Source organism: Oncorhynchus kisutch, unplaced genomic scaffold, assembly GCF_002021735.2.
Source record: "Oncorhynchus kisutch isolate 150728-3 unplaced genomic scaffold, Okis_V2 Okis06b-Okis10b_hom, whole genome shotgun sequence".
Lineage (NCBI taxonomy): Eukaryota > Metazoa > Chordata > Actinopteri > Salmoniformes > Salmonidae > Oncorhynchus > Oncorhynchus kisutch.
In genome coordinates this window covers 21,466,979-21,487,493 of record NW_022261983.1, presented here as the reverse complement: position 1 = coordinate 21,487,493, position 20,515 = coordinate 21,466,979, and the positions used below count along the sequence as shown (strand labels likewise).

The 20,515-nt window shown below is 45.2% G+C and overlaps 1 protein-coding gene across 1 annotated transcript in view; it reads right to left on the bottom strand.

Annotated features, from left to right (window-relative positions):
• LOC116359942 (monocyte to macrophage differentiation factor 2-like) overlaps window positions 1–20,515 on the bottom strand; it is a 68,623-nt gene that overhangs the window by 23,391 nt on the left and 24,717 nt on the right. Inside the window, exon 4 of the mRNA XM_031814077.1 lies at window positions 7,571–7,645. Within this exon, the coding sequence (XP_031669937.1) occupies window positions 7,571–7,645 (75 nt within the window). The remainder of the gene's footprint in view (window positions 1–7,570; window positions 7,646–20,515) is intronic.

Here is a 20,515-nt window from a genome sequence, read left to right as displayed (position 1 = left end):
GCATCAACCTAGAAACACATGACCACGGACCCAACTCCCTCAGCATCAACCTAGAAACACATGACCACGGACCCAACTCCCTCAGCATCAACCTAGAAACACATGACCACGGACCCAACTCCCTCAGCATCAACCTAGAAACACATGACCACGGACCCAACTCCCTCAGCATCAACCTAGAAACACATGACCACGGACCCAACTCCCTCAGCATCAACCTAGAAACACATGACCACGGACCCAACTCCCTCAGCATCAACCTAGAAACACATGACCACGGACCCAACTCCCTCAGCATCAACCTAGAAACACATGACCACGGACCCAACTCCCTCAGCATCAACCTAGAAACACGGACCCAACTCCCTCAGCATCAACCTAGAAACACATGACCACGGACCCAACTCCCTCAGCATCAACCTAGAAACACATGACCACGGACCCAACTCCCTCAGCATCAACCTAGAAACACATGACCACGGACCCAACTCCCTCAGCATCAACCTAGAAACACATGACCACGGACCCAACTCCCTCAGCATCAACCTAGAAACACATGACCACGGACCCAACTCCCTCAGCATCAACCTAGAAACACATGACACGGACCCAACTCCCTCAGCATCAACCTAGAAACACATGACCACGGACCCAACTCCCTCAGCATCAACCTAGAAACACATGACCACGGACCCAACTCCCTCAGCATCAACCTAGAAACACATGACCACGGACCCAACTCCCTCAGCATCAACCTAGAAACACATGACCACGGACCCAACTCCCTCAGCATCAACCTAGAAACACATGACCACGGACCCAACTCCCTCAGCATCAACCTAGAAACACATGACCACGGACCCAACTCCCTCAGCATCAACCTAGAAACACATGACCACGGACCCAACTCCCTCAGCATCAACCTAGAAACACATGACCACGGACCCAACTCCCTCAGCATCAACCTAGAAACACATGACCACGGACCCAACTCCCTCAGCATCAACCTAGAAACACATGACCACGGACCCAACTCCCTCAGCATCAACCTAGAAACACATGACCACGGACCCAACTCCCTCAGCATCAACCTAGAAACACATGACCACGGACCCAACTCCCTCAGCATCAACCTAGAAACACATGACCACGGACCCAACTCCCTCAGCATCAACCTAGAAACACATGACCACGGACCCAACTCCCTCAGCATCAACCTAGAAACACATGACCACGGACCCAACTCCCTCAGCATCAACCTAGAAACACATGACCACGGACCCAACTCCCTCAGCATCAACCTAGAAACACATGACCACGGACCCAACTCCCTCAGCATCAACCTAGAAACACATGACCACGGACCCAACTCCCTCAGCATCAACCTAGAAACACATGACCACGGACCCAACTCCCTCAGCATCAACCTAGAAACACATGACCACGGACCCAACTCCCTCAGCATCAACCTAGAAACACATGACCACGGACCCAACTCCCTCAGCATCAACCTAGAAACACATGACCACGGACCCAACTCCCTCAGCATCAACCTAGAAACACATGACCACGGACCCAACTCCCTCAGCATCAACCTAGAAACACATGACCACGGACCCAACTCCCTCAGCATCAACCTAGAAACACATGACCACGGACCCAACTCCCTCAGCATCAACCTAGAAACACATGACCACGGACCCAACTCCCTCAGCATCAACCTAGAAACACATGACCACGGACCCAACTCCCTCAGCATCAACCTAGAAACACATGACCACGGACCCAACTCCCTCAGCATCAACCTAGAAACACATGACCACGGACCCAACTCCCTCAGCATCAACCTAGAAACACATGACCACGGACCCAACTCCCTCAGCATCAACCTAGAAACACATGACCACGGACCCAACTCCCTCAGCATCAACCTAGAAACACATGACCACGGACCCAACTCCCTCAGCATCAACCTAGAAACACATGACCACGGACCCAACTCCCTCAGCATCAACCTAGAAACACATGACCACGGACCCAACTCCCTCAGCATCAACCTAGAAACACATGACCACGGACCCAACTCCCTCAGCATCAACCTAGAAACACATGACCACGGACCCAACTCCCTCAGCATCAACCTAGAAACACATGACCACGGACCCAACTCCCTCAGCATCAACCTAGAAACACATGACCACGGACCCAACTCCCTCAGCATCAACCTAGAAACACATGACCACGGACCCAACTCCCTCAGCATCAACCTAGAAACACATGACCACGGACCCAACTCCCTCAGCATCAACCTAGAAACACATGACCACGGACCCAACTCCCTCAGCATCAACCTAGAAACACATGACCACGGACCCAACTCCCTCAGCATCAACCTAGAAACACATGACCACGGACCCAACTCCCTCAGCATCAACCTAGAAACACATGGACCCAACTCCCTCATCATCAACCTAGAAACACATGACCACGGACCCAACTCCCTCAGCATCAACCTAGAAACACATGACCACGGACCCAACTCCCTCAGCATCAACCTAGAAACACATGACCACGGACCCAACTCCCTCAGCATCAACCTAGAAACACATGACCACGGACCCAACTCCCTCAGCATCAACCTAGAAACACATGACCACGGACCCAACTCCCTCAGCATCAACCTAGAAACACATGACCACGGACCCAACTCCCTCAGCATCAACCTAGAAACACATGACCACGGACCCAACTCCCTCAGCATCAACCTAGAAACACATGACCACGGACCCAACTCCCTCAGCATCAACCTAGAAACACATGACCACGGACCCAACTCCCTCAGCATCAACCTAGAAACACATGACCACGGACCCAACTCCCTCAGCATCAACCTAGAAACACATGACCACGGACCCAACTCCCTCAGCATCAACCTAGAAACACATGACCACGGACCCAACTCCCTCAGCATCAACCTAGAAACACATGACCACGGACCCAACTCCCTCAGCATCAACCTAGAAACACATGACCACGGACCCAACTCCCTCAGCATCAACCTAGAAACACATGACCACGGACCCAACTCCCTCAGCATCAACCTAGAAACACATGACCACGGACCCAACTCCCTCAGCATCAACCTAGAAACACATGACCACGGACCCAACTCCCTCAGCATCAACCTAGAAACACATGACCACGGACCCAACTCCCTCAGCATCAACCTAGAAACACATGACCACGGACCCAACTCCCTCAGCATCAACCTAGAAACACATGACCACGGACCCAACTCCCTCAGCATCAACCTAGAAACACATGACCACGGACCCAACTCCCTCAGCATCAACCTAGAAACACATGACCACGGACCCAACTCCCTCAGCATCAACCTAGAAACACATGACCACGGACCCAACTCCCTCAGCATCAACCTAGAAACACATGACCACGGACCCAACTCCCTCAGCATCAACCTAGAAACACATGACCACGGACCCAACTCCCTCAGCATCAACCTAGAAACACATGACCACGGACCCAACTCCCTCAGCATCAACCTAGAAACACATGACCACGGACCCAACTCCCTCAGCATCAACCTAGAAACACATGACCACGGACCCAACTCCCTCAGCATCAACCTAGAAACACATGACCACGGACCCAACTCCCTCAGCATCAACCTAGAAACACATGACCACGGACCCAACTCCCTCAGCATCAACCTAGAAACACATGACCACGGACCCAACTCCCTCAGCATCAACCTAGAAACACATGACCACGGACCCAACTCCCTCAGCATCAACCTAGAAACACATGACCACGGACCCAACTCCCTCAGCATCAACCTAGAAACACATGACCACGGACCCAACTCCCTCAGCATCAACCTAGAAACACATGACCACGGACCCAACTCCCTCAGCATCAACCTAGAAACACATGACCACGGACCCAACTCCCTCATCATCAACCTAGAAACACATGACCACGGACCCAACTCCCTCAGCATCAACCTAGAAACACATGACCACGGACCCAACTCCCTCAGCATCAACCTAGAAACACATGACCACGGACCCAACTCCCTCAGCATCAACCTAGAAACACATGACCACGGACCCAACTCCCTCATCATCAACCTAGAAACACGGACCCAACTCCCTCAGCATCAACCTAGAAACACATGACCACGGACCCAACTCCCTCAGCATCAACCTAGAAACACATGACCACGGACCCAACTCCCTCAGCATCAACCTAGAAACACATGGGACCCAACTCCCTCATCATCAACCTAGAAACACATGACCACGGACCCAACTCCCTCATCATCAACCTAGAAACACATGACCACGGACCCAACTCCCTCAGCATCAACCTAGAAACACATGACCACGGACCCAACTCCCTCAGCATCAACCTAGAAACACATGACCACGGACCCAACTCCCTCATCATTAACCTAGAAACACATGACCACGGACCCAACTCCCTCAGCATCAACCTAGAAACACATGACCACGGACCCAACTCCCTCAGCATCAACCTAGAAACACATGCCACGGACCCAACTCCCTCAGCATCAACCAGAAACACATGACCACGGACCCCAAACTCCCTCAGCATCAACCTAGAAACACATGACCACGTACCCAACTCCCTCAGCATCAACCTAGAAACACGGACCCAACTCCCTCATCATTAACCTAGAAACACATGACCACGGACCCAACTCCCTCATCATTAACCTAGAAACACATGACCACGGACCCAACTCCCTCAGCATCAACCTAGAAACACATGACCACGGACCCAACTCCCTCAGCATCAACCTAGAAACACATGACCACGGACCCAAACTCCCTCAGCATCAACCCAGAAACACATGACCACGGACCCAACTCCCTCGCATCAACCTAGAAACACATGACCACGGACCCAACTCCCTCAGCATCAACCTAGAAACACATGACCATGGACCCAACTCCCTCAGCATCAACCTAGAAAACACATGACCACGGACCCAACTCCCTCAGCATCAACCTAGAAACACGGACCAACTCCCTCAGCATCAACCCAGAAACACATGACCACGGACCCAACTCCCTCTAGCATCAACCTAGAAACACATGACAACGGAACCCAACTCCTCCGCATCAACCTAGGAAACACATGACCATGGACCCAACTCCCTCAGCATCAACCTAGAAACACATGACCACGGACCCAACTCCCTCATCATTAACCTAGAAACACATGACCACGGACCCCAACTCCCTCATCATCAACCTAGAAACACATGACCACGGACCCAACTCCCTCAGCATTCAACCTAGAAACACATGACCACGGACCCAACTCCCTCAGCATCAACCTAGAAACACATGACCATGGACCCAACTCCCTCAGCATCAACCTAGAAACACATGACCACGGACCCAACTCCCTCATCATTAACCTAGAAACACATGACCACGGGACCCAACTCCCTCAGCATCAACCTAGAAACCACATGACCACGGACCCAACTCCCTCAGCATCAACCTAGAAACACATGACCACCGTACCCCAACTCCCTCAGCATCAACCTAGAAACACGGACCCAACTCCCTTCATCATTAACCTAGAAACACAATGACCACGGACCCAACTCCCTCATCATTAACCTAGAAACACATGACCACGGACCCAACTTCCCTCAGCATCAACCTAGAAACACATGACCACAGACCCAACTCCCTCATCATTAAACCTAGAAACACATGACCACGGACCCAACTCCCTCAGCATCAACCTAGAAACACATGACCACGACCCAACTCCCTCAGCATCAACCTAGAAACACATGACCACGGACCCAACTCCCTCAGCATCAACCCAGAAACACATGACCACGGACCCAACTCCCTCAGCATCAACCTAGAAACACATGACCACGGACCCAACTCCCTCATCATTAACCTAGAAACACATGACCACGGACCCAACTCCCTCAGCATTCAACCTAGAAACACACAACTCCTTCTGTCTCAGTATGGGGATCTTCATATGGAAGGTATACGACAGTGTGATTGGTGGAATAAGTGGGTGGATCATCATCGACAGATTTAACATCAGCGCTCTGTGATTGGTCAGAAAGTTTTGATTGAGCCGTGTTGTTTTTTGTTTGTTAACGCGTTTTCATTGGTCAGTTCCTGTGTAGCGTAATGATGCTTTGTTTACGTAGCAGGTTAGGAGAATTAACTTAGCAGGTTAGGAGAATTAACGTAGCAGGTTAGGAGAATTAACGTAGCAGGTTAGGAGAATTGACGTAGCAGGGTTAGGAGAATTGACGTAGCAGGTTAGGAGAATTGACGTAGCAGGTTAGGAGAATTGACGTAGCAGGTTAGGAGAATTGACGTAGCAGGTTAGGAGAATTGACGTAGCAGTTTAGGAGAATTGACGTAGCAGGTTAGGAGAATTGACGTAGCAGGTTAGGAGAATTGACATAGCAGGTTAGGAAAACGAATGTAGCAGGGGGTGTACACACACACACATACACACCTACCAGGGGGTGCACACACACACACACACCCTACCAGGGGGTGTACACACACACACACACACACACACCTACCAGGGGGTGTATACACACACACACACACCTACCAGGGTGTGTATACACACACACCTACCAGGGTGTGTATACACACACACCTACCAGGGTGTGTATACACACACACACACCTACCAGGGTGTGTATACACACACACACCTACCAGGTGGTGTATACACACATCTACCAGGGGGTGTATACACACATCTACCAGGGGGTGTACACACACACACACACACCTACCAGGAGGTGTGTACACACACCACCAGGGGGTTATAAACACCTACCAGGGGGTGTACACACACACTACCTACCAGGGGTGTACACACACATACCTACCAGGGGTGTAGACCACACACACCTACCAGGGGGTGTATACACACACACCTACCAGGGGGTGTATACACACACACCTACCAGGGGGTGTACACACACACACCTACCAGGGGGTGTATACACACACACACCTACCAGGGGGTGTATACACACACACACCTACCAGGGGGTGTATACACACACACACCTACCAGGGGGTGTATACACACACACACCTACCAGGGGGTGTATACACACACACACCTACCAGGGGGTGTATACACACACACACCTACCAGGGGGTGTATACACACACACACCTACCAGGGGGTGTATACACACACACACCTACCAGGGGGTGTATACACACACACACACCTACCAGGGGGTGTATACACACACACACACACACCTACCAGGGGGTGTATACACACACACACACACCTACAAGGGGGTGTATACACACACACACACACACACACCTACAAGGGGGTGTATACACACACACCTACCAGGGGGTGTATACACACACACCTACCAGGGGGTGTATACACACACACACACCTACGAGGGGGTGTATACACACACCTACCAGGGGGTGTATACACACACCTACCAGGGGGTGTATACACACACACACACACCTACCAGGGGGTGTAGGAAGCAGCGATGAAGAAGTAGATGGCCATTCTGTCACACATGTGGAAACGCTGCTCCACTCTACTGTAGAGAGACACACAGTTAGTATACACACACACACAGTATACACACACACACAGTTAATATACACACACACAGTTAATATACACACACACACACAGTTAGTATACACACAGTTAGTATACACACACAGTTAGTATACACACAGTTAATATACACACACACAGTTAGTATACACACACACAGTTAGTATACACACACACAGTTAGTATACACACACATAGTTAGTATACACACACACAGTTAGTATACACACACACAGTTAGTATACACACACATAGTTAGTATACACACACACAGTTAGTATACACACACACACAGTTAGTATACACACACACAGTTAATATACACACACACAACAACACAGTTAGTATACACACGCACACACACAGTTAGTATACACACACACAGTTAGTATACACACACACACACACAGTTAGTATACACACACACAGTTAGTATACACACACACACAGTTAGTATACACACACAGTTAGTATACACACACACAGTTAGTATACACACACAGTTAGTATACACACACACAGTTAGTATACACACACACACAGTTAGTAATACACACACAGTTAGTATACACACACACAGTTAGTATACACAAACACACACACAGTTAGTATACACACACAGTTAATACCACACACAGTTAGTATACACACACACACAGTTAGTATACACACACACAGTTAGTATACACACGCGCACACACAGTTAGTATACACACGCACACACAGTTAGTATACACACACAGTTAGTATACACACACAGTTAGTATACACACACACACACAGTTAGTATACACACAACACAGTTAGTATACACACACACACACAGTTAGTATACACACACACAGTTAGTATACACACGCACACACACAGTTAGTATACACACGCACACACAGTTAGTATACACACACAGTTAGTATACACACGCACACACACAGTTAGTATACACACACACACAGTTAGTATACACACACACACAGTTAATATACACACACAGTTAGTATACACACACACAGTTAGTATACACACACACAGTTTAGTATACACACACACAGTTAGTATATACACACACACCAGTTAGTATATACACACACACACAGTTAATATACACACACAGTTAGTATACACACACACAGTTAGTATACACACACACAGTTAGTACACACACACACAGTTAGTACACACACACACAGTTAGTATACACACACAGTTAGTATACACACACAGTTAGTATACACACACAGTTAGTATACACACACAGTTAGTATACACACACACAGTTAGTATACACACACACACACACAGTTAATATACTCACAGAGTTAGTATACACACACACAGTTGTAGTATACACACGCACACACACAGTTAGTATACACACACACACAGTTAGTATATACACACACACACAGTTAGTATACACACACACACAGTTAGTATATACACACACACCACCAACAGTTAATATACACACACACACACAGTTAGTATACACACACACAGTTAGTATACACACACACAGTTAGTATACACACACACAGTTAGTATACACACACATAGTTAGTATACACACACACAGTTAGTATACACACACACAGTTTAGTATACACACACCACAGGTTAGTATACACACACACATAGTTAGTATACACACACACAGTTAGTATACACACACACCACAGTTAGTATACACACACACAGTTTAATATACACACACACACACACAGTTAGTATACACACGCACACACACAGTTAGTATACACACACACACACAGTAGTATACACACACACACACACACAGTTAGTATACACACACACAGTTAGTATACACAAACCACAGTTAGATACACACACAGTAGTATACACACACACAGTTAGTATACACACACACACCGTTAGTATACACCACCACAGTTAGTATACACACACAGTTAATACACACACAGTTAGTATACACACCACACACAGTAGTATACACACACACAGTTAGTATACACTACGCGCACACACAGTTAGTATACACACGCACACACAGTTAGTATACACACACAGTTAGTATACACACACAGTTAGTATACACACACACACAGTTAGTATACACACACACAGTTAGTATACACCACACACACAGTTAGTATACACACAACAGTTAGTAATACACACGCACACACACAGTTAGTATACACACGCACACACAGTTAGTATACACACACAGTTAGTATACACACGCACACACACAGTTAGTATACACACCACACACAGTTAGTATACACACACACACAGTTAATATACACACACAGTTAGTATACACACACACAGTTAGTATACACACACACAGTTAGTATATACACACACACACAGTTAATATACACACACAGTTAGTATACACACACACAGTTAGTATACACACACCAGTTAGTACACACACACACAGTTAGTACACACACACACAGTTAGTATACACACAGTTAGTATACACACACAGTTAGTATACACACACAGTTAGTATACACACACAGTTAGTATACACACACACAGTTAGTATACACACACACACACACACACAGTTAATATACACACAGAGTTAGTATACACACACACAGTTAGTATACACACGCACACACACAGTTAGTATACACACACACAGTTAGTATACCACACACACACAGTTAGTATATACACACACACACAGTTAGTATACACACACACACAGTTAGTATATACACACACACACACAGTTAATATACACACACACACACACAGTTAGTATACACACACACAGTTAGTATACACACGCACACAGTTAATATACACCCCCCCCCACCCCCCACAGTTAATATACCAACAAACAGTAGTATTACACACACAACACACACAGTTAGTATAGCCACACACCCACACACAGTTAGTATACACACACACCAACACACAGTTAGTATACACCACACACTACACACAGTTAGTATACACACACACCAGTTAATATACACACACACACAGTTAGTTATACACAACACACAGTTTAGTCTACACACCCAACACACAGCTAGTCTACACACACACAGTTAGTATTACACACACACAGTTAGTATACACCACACACGTTAGTTATACACACACAGTAGTATACACACACCGTTAGTATACACACTACACACAGTTAATATACACCCACACAGTTAGCACACCCACAAGTTAGTATTCACACACACAGTTAGTATACACACCACACAGGACTATACAGTTCTATACACACACAGTATCACACACAGTAGTTAAACAGTTAGTATACACACACACAGTTAGTATACACAACAACACAGTTAATATACACACACACAGTTAGTATACACACACACAGTTAATATACACACACACACAGTTAGTATACACACACACAGTTAGTATACACACACACACACAGTTATATACACACACAGGTTAGTATACACACACACACAGTTAGTATACACACACACAGTTATATACACACACAGTTAGTACACACACACACAGTTAGTATACACACACAGTTAGTATACACACACACAGTTAGTATACACACACACAGTTAGTATACACACACAGTTAGTATACACACACACAGTTAGTATACACACACACACACAGTTAATATACACACACACACACAGTTAGTATACACACACACAGTTAATATACACACACACACAGTTAGTATACCACACACAGTTAGTATATACACACACAGTTAGTATACACACACACAGTTAGTATACACACACACAGTTAGTATACACACACACACAGTTAGTATACACACACACAGTTAATATACACACACACACACAGTTAGTATACACACACACAATTAATATACACACACACACACACAGTTAGTATATACACACACAGTTAGTATACACACACAGTTTAGTATACACACACAGTTAGTATACACACACACAGTTAGTATACACACACACACAGTTAATATACACACACACACACACAGTTAGTATATACACACACAGTTAGTATACACACACACAGTTAATATACACACACACAGTTAATATACACACACACAGTTAGTATACACACACACACACAGTTAGTATACACACACACAGTTAGTATACACACACACACAGTTAATATACACACACACAGTTAGTATATACACACACACAGTTAGTATACACACACACAGTTAGTATACACACACACAGGTAATATACACACACACAGTAGTATACACACACACACACACAGTTAGTATACACACACACACAGTTAATATACACACACAGTTAGTATACACACACACAGTAGTTAGTTTACACACACACAGTTTGTATACACACACACACACACACACACACACACAATTAGTATACACACCCACACAGTTAATATACCACACACAGTTAGTATACACACACACAGTTAGTATACACACACCACAGTTAATATACACACACACAGTAGTATACACACACACAGTTAGTATACACACACACACAGTTAGTATACACACACAGTTAATATACACACACACACACAGTTAGTATACACACACAGTTAGTATACACACACACAGTTAATATACACACCCACACAGTTAGTATACACCCACACACAGTTAGTATACACACAAGTTAGTATACACACACACAGTTAATATACACACACCACACAGTAGTATACACACACACAGTTAATATACACACACACACAGTTAGTATACACACACAGTTAGTATACACACACACACAGTTAGTATACACACACACAGTTAATACACACACAGTTAATATACACACACACAGTTAGTATACACACACACAGTTAGTATACACACACACAGTTAGTATACACACACAGTTAGTATACACACACACACACACAGTTAATATACACACACACAGTTAGTATACACACACACACAGTTAGTATACACACACACACACACACACACACAGTTAATACACACACACACAGTTAGTATACACACACAGTTAGTATACACACACACACACACACAGTTAATATACACACACACAGTTAGTATACACACACACACACACAGTTAATATACACACACACAGTTAGTATACACACACAGTTAGTATACACACACACAGTTAGTATACACACACACACAGTTAGTATACACACACACAACACACACACACACCACACACACAGTTAATATACACACACACACACAGTTAGTATACACACACACACACAGTTAGTATACACACACACACACACACACAGTTAATATACACACACACAGTTAGTATACACACACAGTTAATATACACACACACAGTTAGTATACACACACACACACAGTTAGTATACACACACACACACACACAGTTAGTATACACACACACACACAGTTAGTATACACACACACACACACACAGTTAGTATACACACACACACACACACACAGTTAGTATACACACACACAGTTAGTATACACACCCACACAGTTAATATACACACACACACACAGTTAGTATACACACACACACACAGTTAGTATACACACACACACACAGTTAGTATACACACACACACACACACAGTTAATATACACACACACAGTTAGTATACACACACACAGTTAATATACACACACACAGTTAGTATACACACACACACACAGTTAGTATACACACACACACACACACAGTTAGTATACACACACACACACAGTTAGTATACACACACACACACACACAGTTAGTATACACACACACACACACCACACACACACAGTTAATATACACACACACAGTTAGTATACACACACACACACACACACACACAATTAGTATACACACACACAGTTAGTATACACACCCACACAGTTAATATACACACACACAGTTAGTATACACACACACAGTTAGTATACACACACAGTTAGTATACACACACACAGTTAATATACACACACACAGTTAGTATACACACACACACACACAGTTAATATACACACACACAGTTAGTATACACACACAGTTAGTATACACACACACACAGTTAGTATACACACACACACACACACACACACACACAGTTAATATACACACACACACACAGTTAGTATACACACACACACACAGTTAGTATACACACACACACACACACAATTAGTATACACACACACAGTTAGTATACACACCCACACAGTTAATATACACACACACAGTTAGTATACACACACACAGTTAGTATACACACACAGTTAGTATACACACACACAGTTAATATACACACACACAGTTAGTATACACACACACACACACACACAGTTAATATACACACACACAGTTAGTATACACACACAGTTAGTATACACACACACACAGTTAGTATACACACACACACACACACACACACACACACACACACACACACAGTTAATATACACACACACACACAGTTAGTATACACACACACACACAGTTAGTATACACACACACACACACACACACAGTTAATATACACACACACAGTTAGTATACACACACACACAGTTAGTATACACACACACAGTTAGTATACACACACACAGTTAGTATACACACGCACAGTTAATATACACACACACAGTTAATATACACACACACAGTTAGTATACACACACACACAGTTAGTATACACACACAGTTAGTATACACACACACACAGTTAGTATACACACACACAGTTAGTATACACACACACAGTTAGTATACACACACAGTTAGTATACACACACAGTTAGTATACACACACAGTTAGTATACACACACACACAGTTAGTACACACACACACAGTTAATATACACACACAGTTAGTATACACACACAGTTAGTATACACACACAGTTAGTATACACACACAGTTAGTATACACACACACAGTTAGTATACACACACACAATTAGTATACACACACACAATTAGTATACACACCCACACAGTTAATATACACACAGTTAGTATACACACACACAGTTAGTATACACACACACAGTTAGTATACACACACAGTTAGTATACACACACACAGTTATTACACACACACACAGTTATATACACAGTTATTATACACAGGTATTATATACACACAGTTATTATACACAGGTATTATACATGGTTATTATACCCACACAGTTATATACACATGGTTATTATACATGGTTATTAGACACATGGTTATTATACATGGTTATTATACACATGGTTATTATACACATGGGTATTATACACATGGTAATTATACATGGTTATTATACACATGGTTATTATACACATGGTTATTATACATGGTTATTATACATGGTTATTATACATGGTTATTATACACATGGTTATTAGACACATAGTTATTATACACATGGTTATTACACATGGTTATTATACACATGGTTATTATACACATGGTTATTATACATGGTTATTATACACATGGTTATTATACACATGGGTATTATACACATGGTAATTATACATGGTTATTATACACATGGTTATTATACACATGGTTATTATACATGGTTATTATACATGGTTATTATACACATGGTTATTAGACACATAGTTATTATACACATGGTTATTACACATGGTTATTATACACATGGTTATTATACACATGGTTATTGTACATGGTTATTATACACAGTTATTATACATGGTTATTATAAACATGGTTATTATATACATGGTTATTATACACATGGTTATTGTACATGGTTATTATACATATGGTTATTATACATATGGTTATTATACACATGGTTATTATACACATGGTAATTATACATGGTTATTATACACATGGTTATTATACACATGGTTATTATACACATGGTTATTATACACATAGCTATTATACACAGTTATTTTAAACAGTTATATACATGCAGATATTATACATGCAGCTATGATACATAGTTATTATACACACAGTTATTATAGACAGTTATTGTACACGCAGTTATTATACCCAGTTATTATACACGGTTATACACGGTTATTATACCTAGTTATTATACATGGTTATACTCGGTTATTAGAAACAGTTAGTGATCTCACTTTAATGTTGCAGTGTGTTGCTGACGCTAGGAGTTGGCCTGATTCTGATCTCACTTTAATGTTGCAGTGTGTTGCTGATGCTAAGAGTTGGCCTGATTCTGATGTCTTTAATGTTGCAGTGTGTGCTGACTGGTAAAGCACAGGAAGCATATTCAGCTCTTGGTGTAGCCGACAGTGTCAGTTATGATAAGGTTAAAACGTCTGTTACAGATTTACCAACTGGTTCCTGAGGCTTAACGTCAACGATTTACAACTTTAAAAAAGGCTGATTAACAGACTCATGTTGAGTTTACGCCAGAGTTCTCTTCATAGTTTAAATCGCTGGTGTTCCGCCTCTGCGGTTCCGACTTTCCAGGGGCTGTGTGATCTGATTATGCTAGAGCAATTTAACGGACACAATCCCTGATAGTATAGCTACTGAGAAGCGTCCCCTAAGCAAGCTGGTCCTGGGGCTCTGTTCACAAACACAAACACACCCCACAGAGAGATGAACCTGGAAAAGATTCCCCTAAGCAAGCTGGTCCTGGGGCTCCGTTCACAAACACACCCCACAGAGAGATGAACCTGGAAAAGAGTCCCCTAAGCAAGCTGGTCCTGGGGCTCAGTTCACAAACACAAACACACCCCACAGAGAGATGAACCTGGAAAAGAGTCCCCTAAGCAAGCTGGTCCTGGGGCTCTGTTCACAAACACACCCCACAGAGAGATAAACCTGAAGAAGAGTCCCCTAAGCAAGCTGGTCCTGGGGCTCTGTTCACAAACACAAACAGACCCCACAGAGAGATTAACCTGGAAAAGATTCCCCTAAGCAAGCTGGTCCTGGGGCTCTGTTCACAAACACAAACACACCCCACAGAGAGATTAACCTGGAAAAGATTCCCCTAAGCAAGCTGGTCCTGGGGCTCTGTTCACAAATACAAACAGACCCCACAGAGAGATGAACCTGGAAAAGATTCCCCTAAGCAAGCTGGTCCTGGGGCTCTGTTCACAAATACACCCTACAGAGAGATGAACCTGGAGAAGAGTCCCCTAAGCAAGCTGGTCCTGGGGCTCTGTTCACAAACAAAAACACACCCCACAGAGAGATTAACCTGGAAAAGATTCCCCTAAGCAACCTGGTCCTGGGGCTCTGTTCACAAACACACCCCACAGAGAGATGAACCTGGAAAAGATTCCCCTAAGCAACCTGGTCCTGGGGCTCTGTTCACAAACACACCCCACAGAGAGATGAACCTGGAGAAGAGTCCCCTAAGCAAGCTGGTCCTGGGGCTCTATTCACAAACACACCCCACAGAGAGATTAACCTGGAAAAGATTCCCCTAAGCAAGCTGGTCCTGGGGCTCTGTTCACAAACAAAAACACACCCCACAGAGAGATTAACCTGGAAAAGATTCCCCTAAGCAACCTGGTCCTGGGGCTCTGTTCACAAACACACCCCACAGAGAGATGAACCTGGAGAAGAGTCCCCTAAGCAAGCTGGTCCTGGGGCTCTATTCACAAACACACCCCACAGAGAGATTAACCTGGAAAAGATTCCCCTAAGCAAGCTGGTCCTGGGGCTCCGTTCACAAACACACCCCACAGAGAGATGAACCTGGAAAAGAGTCCCCTAAGCAAGCTGGTCCTGGGGCTCAGTTCACAAACACAAACACACCCCACAGAGAGATGAACCTGGAAAAGAGTCCCCTAAGCAAGCTGGTCCTGGGGCTCTGTTCACAAACACACCCCACAGAGAGATAAACCTGAAGAAGAGTCCCCTAAGCAAGCTGGTCCTGGGGCTCTGTTCACAAACACAAACAGACCCCACAGAGAGATTAACCTGGAAAAGATTCCCCTAAGCAAGCTGGTCCTGGGGCTCTGTTCACAAACACAAACACACCCCACAGAGAGATTAACCTGGAAAAGATTCCCCTAAGCAAGCTGGTCCTGGGGCTCTGTTCACAAATACAAACAGACCCCACAGAGAGATGAACCTGGAAAAGATTCCCCTAAGCAAGCTGGTCCTGGGGATCTGTTCACAAATACACCCTACAGAGAGATGAACCTGGAGAAGAGTCCCCTAAGCAAGCTGGTCCTGGGGCTCTGTTCACAAACAAAAACACACCCCACAGAGAGATTAACCTGGAAAAGATTCCCCTAAGCAAGCTGGTCCTGGGGCTCTGTTCACAAACACACCCCACAGAGAGATGAACCTGGAGAAGAGTCCCCTAAGCAAGCTGGTCCTGGGGCTCTGTTCACAAACACAAACACACCCCACAGAGAGATGAACCTGGAAAAGATTCCCTTAAGCAAGCTGGTCCTGGGGCTCCGTTCACAAACACACCCCACAGAGAGATGAACCTGGAAAAGAGTCCCCTAAGCAAGCTGGTCCTGGGGCTCAGTTCACAAACACACCCCACAGAGAGATGAACCTGGAAAAGAGTCCCCTAAGCAAGCTGGTCCTGGGGCTCTGTTCACAAACACACCCCACAGAGAGATAAACCTGAAGAAGAGTCCCCTAAGCAAGCTGGTCCTGGGGCTCTGTTCACAAACACAAACAGACCCCACAGAGAGATGAACCTGGAGAAGAGTCCCCTAAGCAAGCTGGTCCTGGGGCTCTGTTCACAAACACAAACAGACCCCACAGAGAGATTAACCTGGAAAAGATTCCCCTAAGCAAGCTGGTCCTGGGGCTCTGTTCACAAACAAAAACACACCCCACAGAGAGATTAACCTGGAAAAGATTCCCCTAAGCAAGCTGGTCCTGGGGCTCTGTTCACAAACACACCCCACAGAGAGATGAACCTGGAAAAGATTCCCCTAAGCAAGCTGGTCCTGGGGCTCCGTTCACAAACACACCCCACAGAGAGATGAACCTGGAAAAGAGTCCCCTAAGCAAGCTGGTCCTGGGGCTCAGTTCACAAACACACCCCACAGAGAGATGAACCTGGAAAAGAGTCCCCTAAGCAAGCTGGTCCTGGGGCTCTGTTCACAAACACACCCCACAGAGAGATAAACCTGAAGAAGAGTCCCCTAAGCAAGCTGGTCCTGGGGCTCTGTTCACAAACAGACCCCACAGAGAGATGAACCTGGAGAAGAGTCCCCTAAGCAAGCTGGTCCTGGGGCTCTGTTCACAAACACAAACAGACCCCACAGAGAGATTAACCTGGAAAAGATTCCCCTAAGCAAGCTGGTCCTGGGGCTCTGTTCACAAACACACCCCACAGAGAGATGAACCTGGAGAAGAGTCCCCTAAGCAAGCTGGTCCTGGGGCTCAGTTCACAAACACAAACACACCCCACAGAGAGATGAACCTGGAAAAGAGTCCCCTAAGCAAGCTGGTCCTGGGGCTCTGTTCACAAACACACCCCACAGAGAGATAAACCTGAAGAAGAGTCCCCTAAGCAAGCTGGTCCTGGGGCTCTGTTCACAAACACAAACAGACCCCACAGAGAGATTAACCTGGAAAAGATTCCCCTAAGCAAGCTGGTCCTGGGGCTCTGTTCACAAACACAAACACACCCCACAGAGAGATTAACCTGGAAAAGATTCCCCTAAGCAAGCTGGTCCTGGGGCTCTGTTCACAAATACAAACAGACCCCACAGAGAGATGAACCTGGAAAAGATTCCCCTAAGCAAGCTGGTCCTGGGGCTCTGTTCACAAATACACCCTACAGAGAGATGAACCTGGAGAAGAGTCCCCTAAGCAAGCTGGTCCTGGGGCTCTGTTCACAAACAAAAACACAGCCCACAGAGAGATTAACCTGGAAAAGATTCCCCTAAGCAACCTGGTCCTGGGGCTCTGTTCACAAACACACCCCACAGAGAGATGAACCTGGAGAAGAGTCCCCTAAGCAAGCTGGTCCTGGGGCTCTATTCACAAACACACCCCACAGAGAGATTAACCTGGAAAAGATTCCCCTAAGCAAGCTGGTCCTGGGGCTCCGTTCACAAACACACCCCACAGAGAGATGAACCTGGAAAAGAGTCCCCTAAGCAAGCTGGTCCTGGGGCTCAGTTCACAAACACACCCCACAGAGAGATGAACCTGGAAAAGAGTCCCCTAAGCAAGCTGGTCCTGGGGCTCTGTTCACAAACACACCCCACAGAGAGATAAACCTGAAGAAGAGTCCCCTAAGCAAGCTGGTCCTGGGGCTCTGTTCACAAACAGACCCCACAGAGAGATGAACCTGGAGAAGAGTCCCCTAAGCAAGCTGGTCCTGGGGCTCTGTTCACAAACACAAACAGACCCCACAGAGAGATTAACCTGGAAAAGATTCCCCTAAGCAAGCTGGTCCTGGGGCTCTGTTCACAAACACACCCCACAGAGAGATGAACCTGGAGAAGAGTCCCCTAAGCAAGCTGGTCCTGGGGCTCAGTTCACAAACACAAACACACCCCACAGAGAGATGAACCTGGAAAAGAGTCCCCTAAGCAAGCTGGTCCTGGGGCTCTGTTCACAAACACACCCCACAGAGAGATAAACCTGAAGAAGAGTCCCCTAAGCAAGCTGGTCCTGGGGCTCTGTTCACAAACACAAACAGACCCCACAGAGAGATTAACCTGGAAAAGATTCCCCTAAGCAAGCTGGTCCTGGGGCTCTGTTCACAAACACAAACACACCCCACAGAGAGATTAACCTGGAAAAGATTCCCCTAAGCAAGCTGGTCCTGGGGCTCTGTTCACAAATACAAACAGACCCCACAGAGAGATGAACCTGGAAAAGATTCCCCTAACAAGCTGGTCCTGGGGCTCTGTTCACAAATACACCCTACAGAGAGAT